We start from the raw sequence: 19,095 nt of genomic DNA, 5'->3' as shown, positions 1-19,095 counted from the left end.
GCCAGGCCCTGAATTTAAATCTTTGTACTGCTACACTTCTGCTACTAATAGGGATCTTAGAGAATAACACGGCTTCTGAGTTTCATTTGCAGTTATGATATACATACACATTCATATATATTTATGTATTATTTCAATGTTTGAACAAATATTAACCTAAACATAAATTATAACAAAAACGAATTTTGATCTGATCATATTGTCTTTCTTTTTTTTTTTTTTTTATTGGTCGTGGGGCTTGAACTCTGGGTCTGGGCACTATCCCTGCACACTTCAGCTCAAGACAAGCACTCTACCTCCTGATCCACAGCACCACTCACGGTTTTTGAGTAATTTATTGGAGATAAGAGTCTCATGGATTTTTCTGCCCGGGAAGGCTTTGAACCGTGATCCTCAGATCTCAGCCTTCTCAATAGCTAAGATTACAGGTGTGAGCCACAGGCGCCCAGCTAATGATCTGATTACATTTTCAAAGATGATTTTGCTATCATTCCACAAGCACACTTTGTCTTTGCAGAGCTTACATAAACATAACTATATGAACAAGTAGCCCATAAAACACCCAAATTATGGGATGGGAAGGTGGTTCAGTGGTAGAGCGCTTGCCTGGTATGCATGAGGCCCTGGGTTCGATTCCTTAGCACCACATAAGCACAAAAGAAAAAAGCTGGAAGTGGTGCTGTAGCTCAAGTGGTAGAGCGCTAGCCTTGAGCTAAACAGCTGAGGGATAGCGCCCAGGCCCAGAGTTCAGGCTCCACGATCGGACCCCCTCACCCCCCAAAAAAAACTCTTTCCAAATTATACGTAAGATTATTAAATATGCTTAGAATTTTGCTTCTCAGTAGCCACAAAAACATGTTTTCTTAATGAAACATCAATAAAATTATTTCCCAGACATTTGCAAATATTAACATACAATGTTATATTATGTTTTCATCTCCAGAGGGAAAAAACAGTGTTAAATTCTTATGACTTTCTTATCATGATCATTTTTCTTACTAGTAAAGAAGAACCAGTTTTCCTTTCAAGTGTAAAGTAGCATAATTAAACATCATAGTCAATTTAACTTTCTTTATAGGTTAGACATCTTTATGGGATAAGTGTGTTTGAAGATTATTTATACGCAACCAATTCAGATAACTTCAATATCATAAGGATAAACCGTTTTAATGGCACTGAAATTCATTCATTAGTTAGAATGGAAAGTGCCCGAGGAATTCGAATCTATCAAAAAAGAATGCAACCAATGGGTAAGCTTAATACTTTCTTCATTCCTTCATAATGGCTAATTGAATGAGAATATAGTCCTTGTGCTTTTGTGTGGTGGTAGAGTGTATGAGTCATAAATTCTCTGTTTTGAAGGTGAAAATGTGCATGTCTGCTTCATAAAATGGAAGAAAGCTCCTTTCTCAAGTCTCAATGACAAATCATTCAGTTCCTAGTGAGTCATTTCTACAACCATAGAATTGAAATGATGGTTCGATTTAGACTCAGGAAGGAGCTTTCATGGTGATGTATGTAGGCAGAAAACACAAATGCTATGACTCCTTTTTTTTTTCTTTTGTGGTATCATTTGGGAGACAAATGTCAAATCAAGTGATTTTGTAATCTTTGTGCAGTGTTTATTGCTAATCTGTTCTCCTGATTTAACATCTAAATTACCTTTTAACACATGCTTATTAAAAATAATTTTCCATGGTAAGGATGCAGTATTTCTGATTGTTAAAAACACATGGTAGTTATTTTATTAGTACATTAATGAAATTTTCAGCAGTCTAATTTAGGTTCAATCATTACATATATATATATATAAATTTGCATTCATATGTAAAAAAATTAACCCCCCTCCAAATTTTAATCATCTTTCTATGTTTATGCTGTGAGTGGAAACTAATCTAGATGTATCTCTAATCAAGAGAATTTATTGTCACAGATAGTTTTACAGTAAATTCAGTCTTGAATTTGTAGTGAATGATATTAAGAGTTTGATACTAGAATTTATCTGTTAATTATTCATGGAAATCTACTATCTGCCAAGACTGTTCTGTACATACTAGGAATAGAGTTGTAAATGAAACAGACAAAATGTTCTTTTGACTTTATGAGGTTTTCACTACAGTGAAGAGAATATTAAATAACTAGGTAAATTCTGTATTATCTTAGAGCACAGTTAGTAATACGCAGATAAAATAAAATAAATAAGGAATTTAAGGCACTTCAGGATGTGAGAATTCTACTTTTATGTAGAATAGAGGAATTCTTGATAATATGGCATTTGGTTAAGACTTAAAATGACTGAAGAGATTGCCTGGTGATTTCTGAAGCAAGAATGTCTACAGGCATGGACAAGCACAAAGGCCATGAAAAAAGAGCATGCCTACATTGCACAAGGAGCAGCAATGCAGCTTGTATGGATGGGATTAAAATGACTAAGGGACAGAGAAGTAGGAGGTGATGTTGGAGAAATGAAGCACAATAAGCAGGCTCATGAGGACTATAGAACAGACTTCACTTATCCTTCCAATGAACTGGCCATTTTCAGGAAGCATCAGGCAAAGTTGTTCCATGATCTGGCTGATATTTGTAAAGAGTAACTATGACTGCTGTACTGACAGTAAGCTATGGGTAGATAACAGTGAAAGAGCTTAGAGAATTTTGAATTATAGCAAAGTCATAGTTGAAAAACTAGTAGAAAATATTCAAAGGGGCTGGGAAGGTAGCTCAGTGGTAGAGCGCTTGCCTTGCATGCCTGAGGCCCTGGGTTCGATTCCTCAGCACCACATAAGCAAAAAGAAAAAAGCCGGAAGTGGCACTGTGGCTCAAGTGGTAGAGCGCTAGCCTTGAGCTGAAGAGCTGAGGGACAGCACCCAGGCCCAGAGTTCAGGCCCCACGACCGGACCCAAAAAAAAAAAAAAAAAGAAAGAAAATATTCAAATTCAAGACATAACTAAAGTTAACATTACAGAATTTCCTAATGGATTTGAGGGGAGGTATAAATTTTAAAAGGATCAAAAATTGCAATAATTTTGCCGGGATTATTAGGAATTGGATTATGTTTGAAACTGGAGAAACTTAATATAGACCAAATTTGATGCAAAGACTAACCTCAAATTTCATTAGTTACTTCAGATATCTATTATGAATCAAAGCATAGCTTTTCAAATGTTATATGAGTGTGCATGACAATGTTTTCAAGGTCAGGGGGGAAGCCGAATCTGGGTTAACTGATTTCGGATTGATTGCATATGGATGACTTCTACAGTTATGACAATGCCTTGGGACATGAAGGGAGTAAATTCAGATGAAGAAAATAATAGTTCCAAATAATGACACTGGGGTACTTCAATAATGAATCAAGAAGAACTGGAAGAACCCAAATAAGAAATGAAGAAAGATCTTGTTAAATTCCATTGACAAAATGGAGCCCCTTGGATCTAAGAAAGCCAATGCTGATGGTGAAAATATGCTTAGGAAAGACCTGAGAGACAGGAAAATTTAGAGGAAATAGTCATGCTACATGGGGGAAGTGTGAATGTGAGATGGAATAGATAATGGAGATCTACCAGAAGGATTGCTGTGGTATTTTGTGTTAAAGGGTTTTGTTCCAACATACAGGAGTAATACATATACATGCTGATGGCTGTGATCTAATGGCTGTGATCCAACGGCTATGATCCAATGTACATATACCCCATTTTCTTGATCCATTTATTCTTTTTTGTTTGTTTGTTTGTCAGTCATGGGGCCTAAAAATATGGGCCTGGGCACTGTCCCTCAACTCTTCAGCCCAAGGCTAGTGCTCTACCACTTGAGCCACAGTACCACTTCCAGTTTTTTCTGTTTACATAGTGCTAAGGAATCAAACCCAAGGCCTCATGCATGCACTGAGCCACCTTCCCAGCCCCGATCTGTTTCTTCTTTTTCTTCTATTTTTTAATTGTAAAAATAGTGTACAGATATTTATTCTTTAAGTGATATCTAGAATGATTTGATTACTTGACTATTTTGAATGATGTTAAATACGGTTGTGCCAGTGGCTCTACCATATCCTGAAATCTTTTTTTTTTTTTTGTTTCTGATTGTAACCTTTTATATGGCTGGATCTGAGAGTAGTTTTATGTTTAACTTTTTGAAGAACAGCAACACTGCTTCCAGAGAGATTGAAAAAAAATTCATTCCCACCAACAGTTCATTCGGGTTCCCTTTTGACTGCATCCTTGCCAGCATGTATTGTCATTTGTTGTCTTGATAATGGCCATTCTAACTGGAGTAAGGTGAAATCTCAATGTTGTTTTGATTTGCAAGTCCTTTATGACCAGCGATATTGAACATTTCTTCATGGGTCTATTGACCATTTTCACTTCTGGGAAGACATTCTTTAGCTCATTAGCATATTTATTAATTGAGTTGTTGGGTCTTTTTGAATGTTTACTTATTTTTAAGGTTTAATTTTTTTTTTACTTCTCTGTATGTTCTAGATATAAGGCCAATATCTGACATATAGCTGGCAAAAATCTTCTCCCATTTTGAAGACTGTCTTGGTAGCTTGTTGGTTATATCTTTGCCCTGAAAAATCTTTTTAGTTTGATGCAATGCCATTTATCAAGATTTTCTTTGATTTGCTGTGCTTCTAGATCTTTTCTCGGAAAGTTTCTACCTGTTTGCAGGAGCCCTAATGTTTCCCCTTCTCTTTCCTATAATAGTTTTGTGATTTCAGGTCTTACCTTGAACTCTTAAATCCATTTTAAATTGTGCAAGGTGATATATAAGGATCTAGTTTCACTTTCCTACATGTAGATATCCAGTAGAATGATTATTAATACCATTTATAAACAAATACAAAGACTTGGAAAAAATTATATTTAGTGAAGTAAGTCAAGCCCAGAGAGACAAAGATCCAAGTTTTCACTTAAATGTGGAAGCTACATTTAGCTTACAAACCTGTAAGTGAATTCTAAGGGTGGTCTGTAAATGTATAGAAAAGTATTAAATAAAATACGGTAGATTCAAGGCAGATCTCAAATAGTGTAATTCCTTAAAGAGATAAAGTCAAAGTTCAGCAAAATAAAACACCAGGAAGCAATTGAATACATTAAAGGGGTGGATGGGTTCAAGGAGAAGGGGAAGACAAATGAAGAGGAGAAGAGAAAGAAAATACACCCAAGAATCCAATGTGTAGCCCACAAAATTAGCAAGAGTGAAGGATAGTAGAGTTAGTAGGGGAGGGATGGAGACAATGCTTAAAAGGGTGACACTGATCACAATATATTGTATTTATAAACTGCTTTTGTTAATTGGCAGTTCCTTTTTACAACTATTTAAATATAATACAAATATTAAAATGATGAAATTGAAGACTTGGAGAATTATTCAGGATATGAGAGGAGTTTCGATTCATCTTAAATAAGTTTAGACAAATGAAAGCAGTACTTTTGCCAGATAGTATTCCACTCATTTTTCAGTTAAAGACTGAAGAATAAAACAAAATGTGCAGGATTGGTGGCTAAAAATGTAACGGTTTTATTTAAAAGAATTCTGTCTTGATATTTACCATGATTTTAAGCACATGTTCACAAAGAAAAACCCAAATTTGCCATGAGCTTACCAGCAGATTTGCTTTTTATTTATTTATTTATTTTTTGAACTCTGGGCCTGGGCACTGTCCCTCACCTTTGCAGCTCAAGCTGCATTGGAGCCACAGTACCACTTCCGGTTTTCTGGTGGTTAATTGGAGATAAGAGTGTCAAGGACTTTCCTGTGGTGGGCTGGCTTTGAACTATGATAGTCTGATCTCAGCCTCCTGAGTAGGATTGCAGGAGTGAGCCACCAGCGCCCAGCCAGACTACTCTTTTCTCTTTGATTCTTTTACTTTTTCTCTTCATGCAGTTGTTTTCCAGTTGTTTGTTTTGTTTTGTTCTTTTATTTCATTGTTAACTGTGAATATTCTTTAAACCTATTCCTACTGCTTTATTTCCTCATGGGAAATTCTATCTTCAGACAATTAGGAACACACACACAGACACACAGACACACAGAGACACAATCACATACAATAGCAAAATGACCTTAGAATTCTAAATTTAAACCAGGTGCCGGTGGATCATGTCTGTAATCTTAACAATTTAGGAGGCTAAGACCTGAGAATCACCGTGAGAAGCCAATGCAGGCAGGAAAGTTGCAGTGAGACTTTTATCTCCAATTAACCGCTCAAAAATTGAAAGTGGCTCTGTGGCTCAAGCAATAGAGCACTAGCTAGTCTTGAGTACAAAGAGGCTCAGCAATACTGCCTAAGCCCTGACTTAAAGCCCTAAAACCGACAAAAATAAATAAATAAATACAATCTAAAAATATCTTTCATCATTTTTCAACAGACTACAGGAAATGACTGAATTACATTTTTTCCAGTTTGGGAACGCAATGTTGCATAGTTAGTTGCCTAACTACCTAAGCTGGATTTTCCTATGTAACATTTTATGCATTTTCTTTAATGTAATACGAATTGCCATTTAAATAAATATAAGAAGTAAGCACCAAAGGTCAAGATGCATTCATTCTGATTGTGGTGAACAGTGTAAATTAATTTATAAACATTTTATTTCACATAACTGTTTTTTTAAGTGTAGTTTTAGGAGGAATTCAGAAAATATCTACCTCTTCCCCATCATTTATTTATTTTTTTTTATATTTGGTCATAGTGCTAAATATTTGAGCCTATAAGTTTTGTCATGATTCCCTGATTTTACATGGTGAAAGTTTTGACAAGCTGATGCACATATTTAGTCTTTGGAGAATTTAAAATGTGCTGTTTTTTTATTTGTTGTAGTCAGAAGCCATGCATGTGAAGCTGATCCATATGGATTGCCAGGGGGATGTTCACACATCTGTCTGCTGGGCAGCAGCTACAAAACACGGACCTGTCGCTGCAGGACTGGCTTCAACCTGGGTAGTGATGGCAGGTCATGCAAAAGTATGTTGATAAAATCAAATGTTTTGCCGTCAGCTACAACTTCAGCAGAGCATGTTTTGTATTAATTAGCAGCATGAATGTCAATAATATCATGAGATTTAATCAGGTGAAATTTGTCTGCAAATATGTACGAGACAGTGTTGTTGTTGTTTTATTTTTAAAAAATTATTGTCAAAGTGATGTACCGAAGGGTTACAGTTACATAAGTAAGGTAGTGATTACCTTTCCTGTGTAACTTGCTACCCCTTCCCTTATTTTTCTTCCTCTTTCCCTACTTCCCCAACCCCCTCCCCAAGGTGAACAGATCACTTCCAACATTTTGTCTTGTGAGTATCGCTATTGCAGAGGTTCCCCTTTGTCTCTTGTCTCACCATTCTGTTGTTCCCTTTCCCTTCCCTAGTTCAGATAAATGCATATGCAATACCCAGGGTACTGAAATCAAATACTATGACAACAGGGTATAAACCATAGGGGAAAAAACACAAAAGAAAAAAAGAAACCATGTTTTACATTGAGAACAACAAAGAAAAACCCCTTGTCTTGGAGTTAATTTCACTTAGCATCATCTTATATGGTCATAGGTGCATAGCTATTGAGCTATTTTGCTCATCTGCTAAGACTACCCTAGATGTATACTAATTATTACAAATAAGGGAAACCATGGGATTTATGTTTCTTTGGGTCTGGCAAGAGACAGATTTTTTGTTGCCATTGTTGCTTCCCCTCCCTCAAAATCAGCCTCTTACTTTCTTTCAGAATAATTTGGATGGGAAATTTATGAGGTTGTAGAGTTACTAAATGTACAGATTTTAGCTGACTGTATTTAGAACAATTTTAGGAATATTCTTTTTAAAACTTTTTTCTAATTTTTTTTTATTTTAATGATGCTGTTCATAGGGCTTACAGTTACAGGAGTAAGGTAATGAGTATATTCTTATCGAATATTGTTATCCCCTCCTTTGTTTTTTTTTTCCCAACTATCCCTTCCCTCCCCTGAAAAAACTTCTTAGAGCTTTAGAATCAATGAATTATACTCATTGAGTGACCAGATGTCTCTTCCCTGAATCTTTTTAGAATTATTTAGTTCAATAGAAATTCACAAATAACAAGGCTTCCCTTTATCCAGCATCACTAGGGACTAAAATATACTTTATAATTCAATATTTCCTAAAGTAAAAAAATAAATAAATAAAACTACGCAAAGTTTTAGAAAATACACATCTGTTAGTATAGTTTTGAAATATGACACTTTATTCATTCTTTATTTAAATAAAATCCTTAAATGTTAAAAAAAAGTTTACAACTTAATATTTGCACCAGAATGAATGCCTTTACTTGGAAATGCATAATCAAATATAGTAGAATGACATTAGTAAAATGACATCTTTGTGGGCACTGTCAGTCTCTGTCCCCCAAATGCCATTTTTTTTTTTCAGTTTGGTTCTGGGTCTTGAACTCAAGGCCTTATCTTCTCACCTGGGTGGCACTCTACTACCCTGGCACTGAGCAACTATCATTTCTTTCTGTTGTTGTTGTTTGTTTGTTTGTTTTGCTTTTTTGTTAATTTTTGCTGGTTAATCAGATATGTGTTTTTTGAGCTGTCTTTGAACTGTGGTCCTCATATCTTAGCCCCAGACTAAATAGTACTAGAGGCACGAGCTTAGCTCCAAATTCCACTTTTTTTTGAAAGGTACTATAACTGGCTCACAGTGTCTAATTTGTCTCTATTTTCTTCATAGCAAAAACTTGTATCTATTTAAATGTTTCCTCTGTTTATCTTCTTTAAACAAATACTTATTTCTTATATGTACTTGCTTTTATCTGTAAAATGAGATCCGTAATCTTTAGAGCTTCAAGTATAACTAATGAAATTAACATTGCATGAAGAGTTTAGGGCAAGTACTCAAGATGCTGAACTGTGATAGGACAAATGCATATCAACACTTTGTTTACATTGTGATTTGTGTTTCTGACTGTATAATAAATGCTGAGACTATGAAGTTGAGTCCATGTTCCTGTGGCTATCTCAATAATTGGGTACCACATGTGAAACCAGAGATAGGAGAACTTGAATTGGGAAATAGACACTTGGAAAATGACAGCATGTCACATAGAAGTACAGCCATGTACTCGTGTGTGTGTGTGTGTGTGTGTGTGTGTGTGTGTGTGTGTATATTCATCCAGCTATTCTTTGATCTTAGTTGCATATGACTGAATCATATTTTGAGGAATATGCTTTTCAAGGTACATATATTCCTAAAGTCTTTCTAACATATTCCTAACATCATGCCAACAATAAGTCAGCATACAAGGTACATATGTAACACACATAATTGTTTATGACTGAATCATCCTTTGAGTATTATGCCTTTCAAGGTACATATATAGCACACCAATAATTCTACATATTTTAAATAGAAATGGATTTAAATGTAAATAGGTGCTTACAAAATCATCAAAAACACTGGAGGAGCAGCTTCTCCATTAGTTCTTCTCAAACCACTGTCAAAGTGGCATGCCTAAAACCTTACTTTATCCAAGGTTAACAGAATGAACTGTTCCCTTCAAAACCACATTGTTGTAATTGAGATTCATGAATTAAAGTGTGTACCACAGTGATTATTAGCTCTAGAATTGTGAGTGCTCCATTGCTGAGGAGAATGATCACTTATCAGAGTCTTCCATTGGTGGTCTCTGAATCTTGATATTCACGTGTGTGCATGAACTGGATGGAGAGAAACATGTAAAAGCTCAGTTGGATTTGATTTGGAAGTTATGAAGTCTGATTTTTTACAATTGTTTTTTTGCTTATGTGGTGCTGGGGAATCGAACCCAGGGCCTCATGCCTGCAAGGCAAGCGCTCTACCACTGAGCCACCTTCCCAGCCCCGTAGTCTGATTTTTTTTTAAGTGTCTTAATTTCATAGCCATAGCTTTTTGCTTAGGTCAGGGAACCTCTCAGGCCATTCTCTTGCCGTTATTACAACTTCCTTTCATGTATTTGCTGAGAACAGTGAAACGAAATACTAACATTATAATTTTGCCCTATGATTTTACCAAAACAATATATGAAATACCAGAATGAAAATAATCTATCTAAATATTAACTCAGTGATAAAATACAAAGGAAATCATATAATGTCTTGGAAAATCAATAGGGATTAGAAACATAGCATCAGAAGCTATAAAAAGAAGACCTTTGTTTTGGTTTTTAGTTGTAAAATGGAGTGAGTAAATGTTATTTTAGCTACTTAAAACCAGAAACTTGGCTATGAGACTTTCTATGAAATATAGTTTTATTGTATTCAGAACAAGATAGACACATTGGAAGAACCATTCAAGGTTGTATGCAATGTTACATGTTTCCTTGTTTTCCCACTATCCCTTCCCTCCCCCACCTCACTCACTTCCCCCACCCCCCACTCCGAAGTTGTAAAGTTAATTTCCAATATACTGTCTTGTGGGTATCATTGTTGCAATGGGCCATCCCGTGTCCATGTTTTAGTATTTTGTTATTCCCCTTCCCCTCCCCAAATTAAACAAATGTATATACAAGATGCAGGGTACCAAAATCAAGTACAGTGACAACAGGAGATATACCATAATGGGAAGAAGACACAAAGGAAACAAAAAAATCACATAGTACATTTAAAACAACAAAACAAAGAAAGATCTCTTGTGTCCATATCTTGGGGTTCTTTTCACTTAGTACCATCTTAGATGGTCATATGTACATAGATTTTGAGCTTTTCTGCTCATCTGATAACATTATCCTAGACATATACTAATTATTTCAAATGAGGGAAACCATGGGACCTTTATTTCTTTGGGTGTGGCATATTTCATGTAATATGACTTTTTTCCCCAAGTCTTTCCATTTCCTAACAAATGGGACAGTGTCATTCTTTCTGATGGAAGCAGAGAATTCAATTACATATATATATAAAACCTATGGTGAATAATGCTATGATAAACATAATTGTGCTGGTAGCTTTAGTGTTGCCTTGTTTGTGATCATTTGGGTAAATGCCCAGAAGTGAATTGCTGGGTTGTAGGGTATCTCTATGTGTAATCTTTTGAGGAACCTGCATAGTTATTTTCAGAGTATTTGAACAAATTTACACTCAAGTAATTGTAACTCCTCTTTACAATAAAATAAAATTTAAAAAGAAGATTTTATGCGAAAAGAATTACATGAAACAATAAAGTATTTATACTATTATTTTATATGTTCATGTTTAACACTACATTTGAATACCAATATAGTATGTTGAATACTATATTCACTCACTGATAGAAAATTCATAATATTGTTATTGCAAATAATGCTTTTTAAGCCTATATTCTAATGTGCACAAATGATTTTAACATCTGTATGAAGCACCTGGGATGTTTCATTTTTTATTTTGATATTTAAAATGTATTAAAATTATTCAATTTTATGTTTAAGAATACTAATTTTGAAAGAATGTTTAAAAAATATGAACCAGATGCTGGTGCCTCATGCCAGTAATCCTGGCATTTAGGGAGATGAGATCTGAGGATCTCATTCAAAGCCAGCCATGCCAGGAAAGATGCTTATCACCAATTACACATGAAAACAGCCAGAAGTTAAGTTGTGGTTTACGTGGCAAAGCACTAGCTTTGAGCAAAAATGCTCAGGGGTGGCTCTGAGGACTGAAGTTCAAGCCACAGAACTGACACAAAAAACAAAAACACAAAAAGAAAAAGAAAACATAACAAGTATCAAGATAATTAATACTGAATAGTTAGGTTTGTTAATAAGGATCTTTTTCATTTATTAGTTACCAACTTTCTTATTTTACTTTAGTAAGAAGCTCAATAAAATTTTTTTCTAAACAAAGCTAAGGATTTTGTAGCTTTCAACATAATTCTCAGTATCACTTTCATATCTCTATCATATACAATATTATAATTTTTTATTTAGAATGAACCAAGCAATTTAAATAGCCTTGTAGAGCTTTATTTATTATTTATTTATTTTATTGTGAGAATACTGTACAGAGGAGTTAAATTACATGGGCAAGATAACGAGTACATTTCTTATCAAGCACTGTTGCCTCCTCGTTGTGCCTTGTAGAGTTTTATAGTCTTCATTCTAAAGAGAAAATAACTTAATTTGAACATTTTTGAACCCTGGAGACTCTTACTTTTTAAAAGAGGAAAAATTTTTGTGTTTATTTTTATTGTTTTAGTTGTTGCTTTAATAAGCTTTGTTTTGTAAAATAGTTATAGGCAGATAGGTTTAGCTTCTACTATTCTCACATGCGGAGAAAATCGATACAGGCATTGGCATTTGTGACCATTTCTTAAAAGAGTAAAACACCTCTTATTAAAATTCTAGTGTATTCATATGTGTGGGCACAATACTCTGGGTCTTCTTGTTTGCTTCTGACAGTTTATAGATAAAAACTATGGAGCGGTATGTTTTAATTGTTCTGAAGTTTTAGCATAATGGATGCTCCAATGAATGACTGCAAAAAGTGTAATGAATTATAAAATTAAATGTACTGGATGTTTTAATGAATGTCCATTTCACAAGTTACAAGTTATTCAATGATCTGTCATGTTTTTACTATACAATTACAGACAAAAGAATAATTAACTGAATATAGCCTACTCACTGAAGTGATTTCTGTTTTAATTAAAGTGATACAACTAGTCTTCTTGTATCAAGATACATTTAAGGTATTTTATAATTTAATGTGTAGTATTGAACAAATTTAATTGTGTCAGTTAATTAAATGGTGGCATTTATTCTCTGTAAGAAGATTAAATGACATGAAGTGTTTATATTTTTATTCTTTTTTCTGTAGGACCAAAGAATGAACTTTTCCTCTTTTATGGGAAAGGACGTCCTGGAATTGTTAGAGGAATGGACTTGAATACCAAAATTGCCGATGAGTACATGATCCCTATAGAAAATCTGGTAAACCCTCGAGCTTTAGATTTTCATGCAGAAACCAATTATATCTACTTTGCTGACACAACCAGTTTCCTAATTGGCCGGCAGAAGATAGATGGTACAGAGCGAGAAACCATTCTGAAAGATGGTAAGTGACACTGTGACATTAACATCAAATTGCTCAGAGATAAAAGACTTTAAAAGCATAAATCTAATGGATGTCAGAGTAGCATTAAGTAGATCTCAAGTTTTCCTTGTTGATTTAGAAATGTTTCCGGATTGTGTTTGCTCAGTAGTATTATTTTGCTTGCTTTTCACATACCAATGTGTTAAAAAGTTTCATGTCACAATTGAATTTGTAAATGTCCACTGCATTTTAAATACTATATGAATTAAAGTAAGCTAGTCTACCTCTTCTGGGAAAATGTGAATCCCAATGATATATTTAAAACAGTTAATGGCATGACAAAATTTAACAGACCTGTAGGACTTTATTCTCATTAGAATATTTGTTATGTTACTCAAAGGACATTAAAAATGTCACTTTCCTCCTGTCGCAATTTTTGAAATGATTGAAATAGAATTCTCTAGTCTGCCATTGAAACAGCTGTGAATTATTCCTTTTTATATTTATCCATACATATGTGAAGTTATGTGCAAATACTTTACTAAAATCAGTTTTTATATAAGATATTTGACTGGGAAACCCAAACAAATAACAAAATAATATAGATTTGGAAAAAGTAAGTCTTTTCATAATCAAATCAAAGGAAGCAGACTTTTGCTTAGCTGCCAGCTACATTAATGATTCTGATCCCTCTTCCTTTGTATGGGAGACTTAATTACTTTTGAGTGATTTAGAAATCCATGATTTTAAGACCATCAATTGTGTGCTTGTTAAACGAATTATGTGATCTTAGCTATCATATGAGTAATGAATTTTAGAAAATGACTGCTGCTTTCAAGAAATTTTTACTTTGAAAAATGATATGAACATATGGAACATTTAAAGGCTTTCCAGCATAATAAGACATAAATATTCCAAAGAAATAGTGACCTCCCAGATCATGCATATCAGTAATGGAAAGCTTTGTGTAAGAAGGGAGGGGCTTGCATAAAATTCTGAAGAAAAATTCCAAGAAATGTTTTGGATCTACAGAGTTTGAATGAATGGATGAAGAAATATTTCTGTAATCTCTATCTAATGTGGAGTATGGAATGAAGCAGGCAGGATTAAAATAAAAACAAAATAAAATATAAACAAAGTAGACTAACATTATCACAGCATGAATTTCAATAAATGGCAGTATCTCCAGGCTCTATGAGAAAGTGGAACCTGAGAGGATTATACATTCATTATGTATTCAACTCGGCTATACTTTAAGTCAAACCTTTAAGATAAAAACGTCTTGAAACTAAATAAGAGCTACTCCATTTTTTGTCTTTTTTGGGGGGGGGGGAGTGGGGTGGGGAGTAGCTTACTGGTTAAGACAATACAAATCCACCATGATTTAACATTCTCAAGGAGGGTCTAATTAAAGTTAAGATTTTTGCTTCAAAATGGCTGTGGCAATCTCTCTGGCTTTAATTCTGTGAAACATGATAGCAAGAGATAAGGATATGACAATTGCCAGATAATGGCCTTGCATGTTCTGGAGCAGTAGTCACAATTGGATTATTCTCATTTTAACCCAGACACTTTCAAGGAAAGCTAAAATATGTTATGCAAAGTTTTTGGTTTTCTTTGAAAAAGTATCCATTCCTGTGCTGTGACTGAATGTTTCAGCTAGTAATCATGCCTTTAATGACAGTATTTTTGTCAGTGAAAATGGTGGGTCTTTGAGTTCTACTTCAGTCACAGAAATCAATGCTAACAGCCATATAGGGCTGCCGTAGCCAGCATGAAGGTTAGGGGAACCTTTTGCACATTTTCACTCAAATGTATTTAACCTTTTATTTCTTATACAAGAAACAGCTGTCTGTTGTTTTTAGTTTCTTTCTTACTTTCCATTAAGAATTATTATCTCTGCTAAAATAATATCTTTATATGAGAAACTCAAGAATTACACTAGTAAATGACAGCTCATGATTCTTGAAATCAGAAAAATTATATTCTGTGTGTTTTCATTTGTTTAGCAATAATTGTCTATGCTGTAACGTGAATAAAGAAAACATGGATCACTACTGAAAATTGTGTTTGTAGGTAATAATAACAGAGGAGATATGAAAGAGAATGCAGTAATGGAGGGCTATGAATAAGAAGGCAAAGGGTTGCATTAAATTCTGAAGCCATAAGGGACAAGAAAATATTTTGATCTATAGAATAATGTGAACGAAATGATACTATTGCAACATTGATCAAATAGTGACTGAAGGTAATGCTTATTTTGACAATGTTTAATCTTTCTGGCAATGTTTTTTGGATACACACACACACACACACACACACACACACACAACTTGGAGACCTTCTGAGTACACTCCTAGTCTTTCTACTAAAAAAAAAAGAAGAAACGAGAAAAACAAATTCTAGCAGTCTTTATCGTTCTTTCATATCTTTTTTTTTCACACAGAGGTTGATTAAAACCTCTTTAAATATTGGGTTTTCATATCACAATTTTTGAAATGATTGAAATAGAATTCTCTAGTCTGCCATTGAAACAGCTATGAATTATTCCTTTTTATATTTATCCATACATGTGTGAAGTTTTGTGCAAATACTTTACTAAAATCAGTTTTTTATATAAGATATTTGACTTTGGGAAACCCAATCAAATAACAAAAGAATATAGATTTGGAAAAAGTAAGTCTTTTCATAATCAAAGCAAATGAAGCAGACTTTTGCTTAGTTGCCAGCTACATTAATGATTCTGATCCCTCTTCCTTTGTATGGGAGACTTAGTTACTTCTTAAGTGATTTAGAAATCCATGATTTTAAGACCATCAATTGTGTGCAGCATGGAGTTATTTAGTAGCTATTCAACCAGATGAATGGAAGTCCTTTGTTACTTAAGTCTTGTAATTTTGTAATATCACCGTACATTTTGTATTTAACATCCACTTATCAGGGAGACCATGTACCGTTTGTCTCTTTGCTTTTGGCTTACTTCACTCACCATGATTTCTTCTAGCTCCATCCATTTGCCTGCAAATGTCATTATTTTGTCCTTTCTAATGAATGCATAATATTCCATTGTGTATAGACACCACAATTTTTGGATCCATTCATCTGTGGTGGGACATCTGGGTTGTTCCCATATCCTGGCTATTGTGAACAGTGCTGCAATAAACATGGAGGTGCACGTGTCCTTGTATACTGGTTCCTGTTGTTCAGGATAGATGCCTAGAAGTGGTATGACTGGGTCATAAGGGAGGTCAATATTTAGCTTTCTGAGGACCCTCCAGACTGCTTTCCTAAGTGGTTGTATAAGTGTACATTCCCACCAGCATTATAATAGTGTTCCTCTTTCTCTGCATCTGTTCCAGCATTTGTTGTTGGCTGACTTTAGGATGTGGGCCACAAAGTTAACTTTTGGTATAACCGTAACTTTGGCAATACCTTTTGTCCTTCTAATATGATTCATAAATTTTAGATGCTGCCATCTTATTTTTTGATGTTAAAGTCAGTGATGGCTGTAATCACTAACATACAATGAGTGCTTTGTGGACAGTGGAATTGTCTATTGTAAGTGTATTATGACATTTAATCACTCAACAACTCCCATATGCCAGGTTTATTATTTTTTTCTATTTTACAGGACAGAAGTTATGACTTAGGAAGATAAATAACTTTATCAAAGTCATATATCTATTATGTAATATAGCATACAAAGAACTGTGAAATCAAGATGTTATTATGCTTTCCAACAAAACTGTTACTCTATTACACTTTTCATGGATGTTGGTGGGAGGTATGAATTATTTGAAACAAAATGTGATTTATTACTAAGATCAACAACAAAGCCAGAGTGTCAATAAATTTTTCAGGGTCCTAAGCTCCATTTCCCCAAAGAGCAACACAAACCTGACATCTGCACATTCAGTACACCATGTAACAAGAGAGAAATAGGGAGGTTAGAGAACGCCATTTTTTTTCCAATATTAAGAATGCCTGTTCATGGCTCTAAAGGGACTTATTTTCTCTGTCTTCTGAGAGGTATAACTGATCTTTAGTTCATAGAGAGACAAAGTCTTTTTTTTCTGACTTCCAAGATTACATATTTTTCTTAACATCTTTGAAAATACAATCTAAAATAGTTATTGTGTTTCTTTGCTTTCAGTATGGGAGAAATCCAGAAAACTTCTCCCTCAACCATACTAGACTGCAAATACAGATGACCTAATTTTCATGTCCTTTGGATGTCTGAATAACAGTTTCCAAAAGGCATCTCAACTCTGAGCCCCAAAACTTGTGATAATTTCTTCATTTGGTAAAGGAGACTTGCAGATGTGATTAAATTAAATGTTTTGAGATTGGGAGATCAGTTGACCTTTTTCTGGGAAGGCTGTAATGTAATCAAAAGGAAATTTGCAAGAGAAGAAAGAATGAAAAACAAAAGAGAAAGTGGAAGTTACCACTTCCACTTCATTACAGGGGCTGTAATGAAGGAAGGAAAGGATTATGGGCTCAGTATTGCTTGCACCTGCCTCCTAGAGCCTGGAAAAAGCAAGGATGTGGATTCATCTTTAGAACTCTAGAAAAGGACTTAGCACACATCTTTAGTTTAGTAAAATGAGATTAATTTTACCCCCCGCCCCCTACATGTTCATTTGTGACAGCAACCACAGGAAACTGAAAAGCCTGTGCCTTCAGCCATTGTGCTGTACTCAACTCAGGTATTACTTATGGTGGAGTCTGCTTAAGTAGGAGAACAAGTAGACATTTCTCCATACTTCAGGGTCTTCTTTCAGTTGAGATACTTTTATGAACAAAGAAGTTATAAAGTAATGAATAGCTTTGGATAAGATTCAAGGTAAGCTGTCTTTTATGATACTCTGAAATAAACAGTCATGCACAGAAAAGATGTCTCTCCTTGATTTTCATATTATCTAAATGCGTGTTTCAACATAGCTGTTTACATGCAATCAAAGGGTAATATCATATTTATGTGGCTGGCTGACAGTTCAGAATCTGAAAGGTGAACCTATACTTTAGTGCTTTTTTTTTTCGGTCAGTCATGGGGCTTGAACTCTGGGCTTGGGCACTGTCCCTGCGCTCTTCAGCTCAAGGGGAGCACTCTACCACAGTGGCCACAGTGCCACTTCCAATTTTCTATGGTTTATTGGAGATAAAAGTCTCACAGACTTTCCTGCCCAGGCTGGCTTTGAACTGTGATTCTCAGATCTCAGCCTCCAGAGTAGCTAGGATTACAGGCACGAGCCACCGGCACCCGGCTGAACCTCTACTTTAATCTCAGTCTTTTTCTATTACATTCACATTCTTTGTATGGATTTTAAAGTCTATCTGCTCATCTAACTTTGTGTTAAATTATCCTAACCTTATCAATTTTTGATGAATCTTTATTACTTAAAATCCTACTACCAATACCCAACACACCCGCACACCCACACCCACACCCACCCACACAAACACACACACACACACACACACACAAGACCATTTACTACTATTATTTTCAGATTTTTTTAGGTAGTTTCATGACTCTAGGTTCAGGAGCCATCGGGCATGAACTCATTTGTACCTAACTGACACTGACATTAAAGTAAGATTATAATTTTCCACACCTAGAAATCATTTGTTATCCTTGAATTTGAGTGAACTTTGCCATTGTCTATCTCTCTATGAATTATTACACCCTATAAAAATGTAATGCTAATAAATTAGAAAGAACCTATGAACTTTAAATATTGATAATGTCTCATAAAATACATTAAAAAAAAAACCTTTACTCTCTGCTACTAGGTTTCAAGTAAGTGTTGATCGTATGTTTTTTGCTTTCATCTCAACTCTTACAAAAAAAAGAGCCTTTAAAATTGAAAAGTATAGAGTCTGACCAATCATTAAAGGGGATGATGAATAAATTTGTCAGTCACAGGCCATATCCTAGCTAACCCCGTTAAGAAATATGTAAGTGTTTTCACAATTCATGAGAATCTAAGAAATGTAATTGTCTTCCTGACTGGCAAGAGTTTGCCTTTTCTACTCATAGTGATTTTTATTGACTGTAAAAACCCAAAATTAC

General features: G+C 34.6%; 1 protein-coding gene across 1 annotated transcript in view; it reads left to right on the top strand.

Annotated features, from left to right (window-relative positions):
• The window catches only part of Lrp1b (LDL receptor related protein 1B), a 1,466,647-nt gene that overhangs the window by 718,032 nt on the left and 729,520 nt on the right, over nucleotides 1-19,095 (top strand). Inside the window, 3 exon segments of the mRNA XM_042683428.1 lie at nucleotides 1,079-1,250; nucleotides 6,824-6,967; nucleotides 12,804-13,040. Of these exon segments, the coding sequence (XP_042539362.1) occupies nucleotides 1,079-1,250; nucleotides 6,824-6,967; nucleotides 12,804-13,040 (553 nt within the window).

Source organism: Dipodomys spectabilis, unplaced genomic scaffold (genome assembly GCF_019054845.1).
Source record: "Dipodomys spectabilis isolate Male_0828 unplaced genomic scaffold, ASM1905484v1 ptg000081l, whole genome shotgun sequence".
NCBI lineage: Eukaryota > Metazoa > Chordata > Mammalia > Rodentia > Heteromyidae > Dipodomys > Dipodomys spectabilis.
This window is presented reverse-complemented; position numbering and strand designations above follow the sequence as displayed.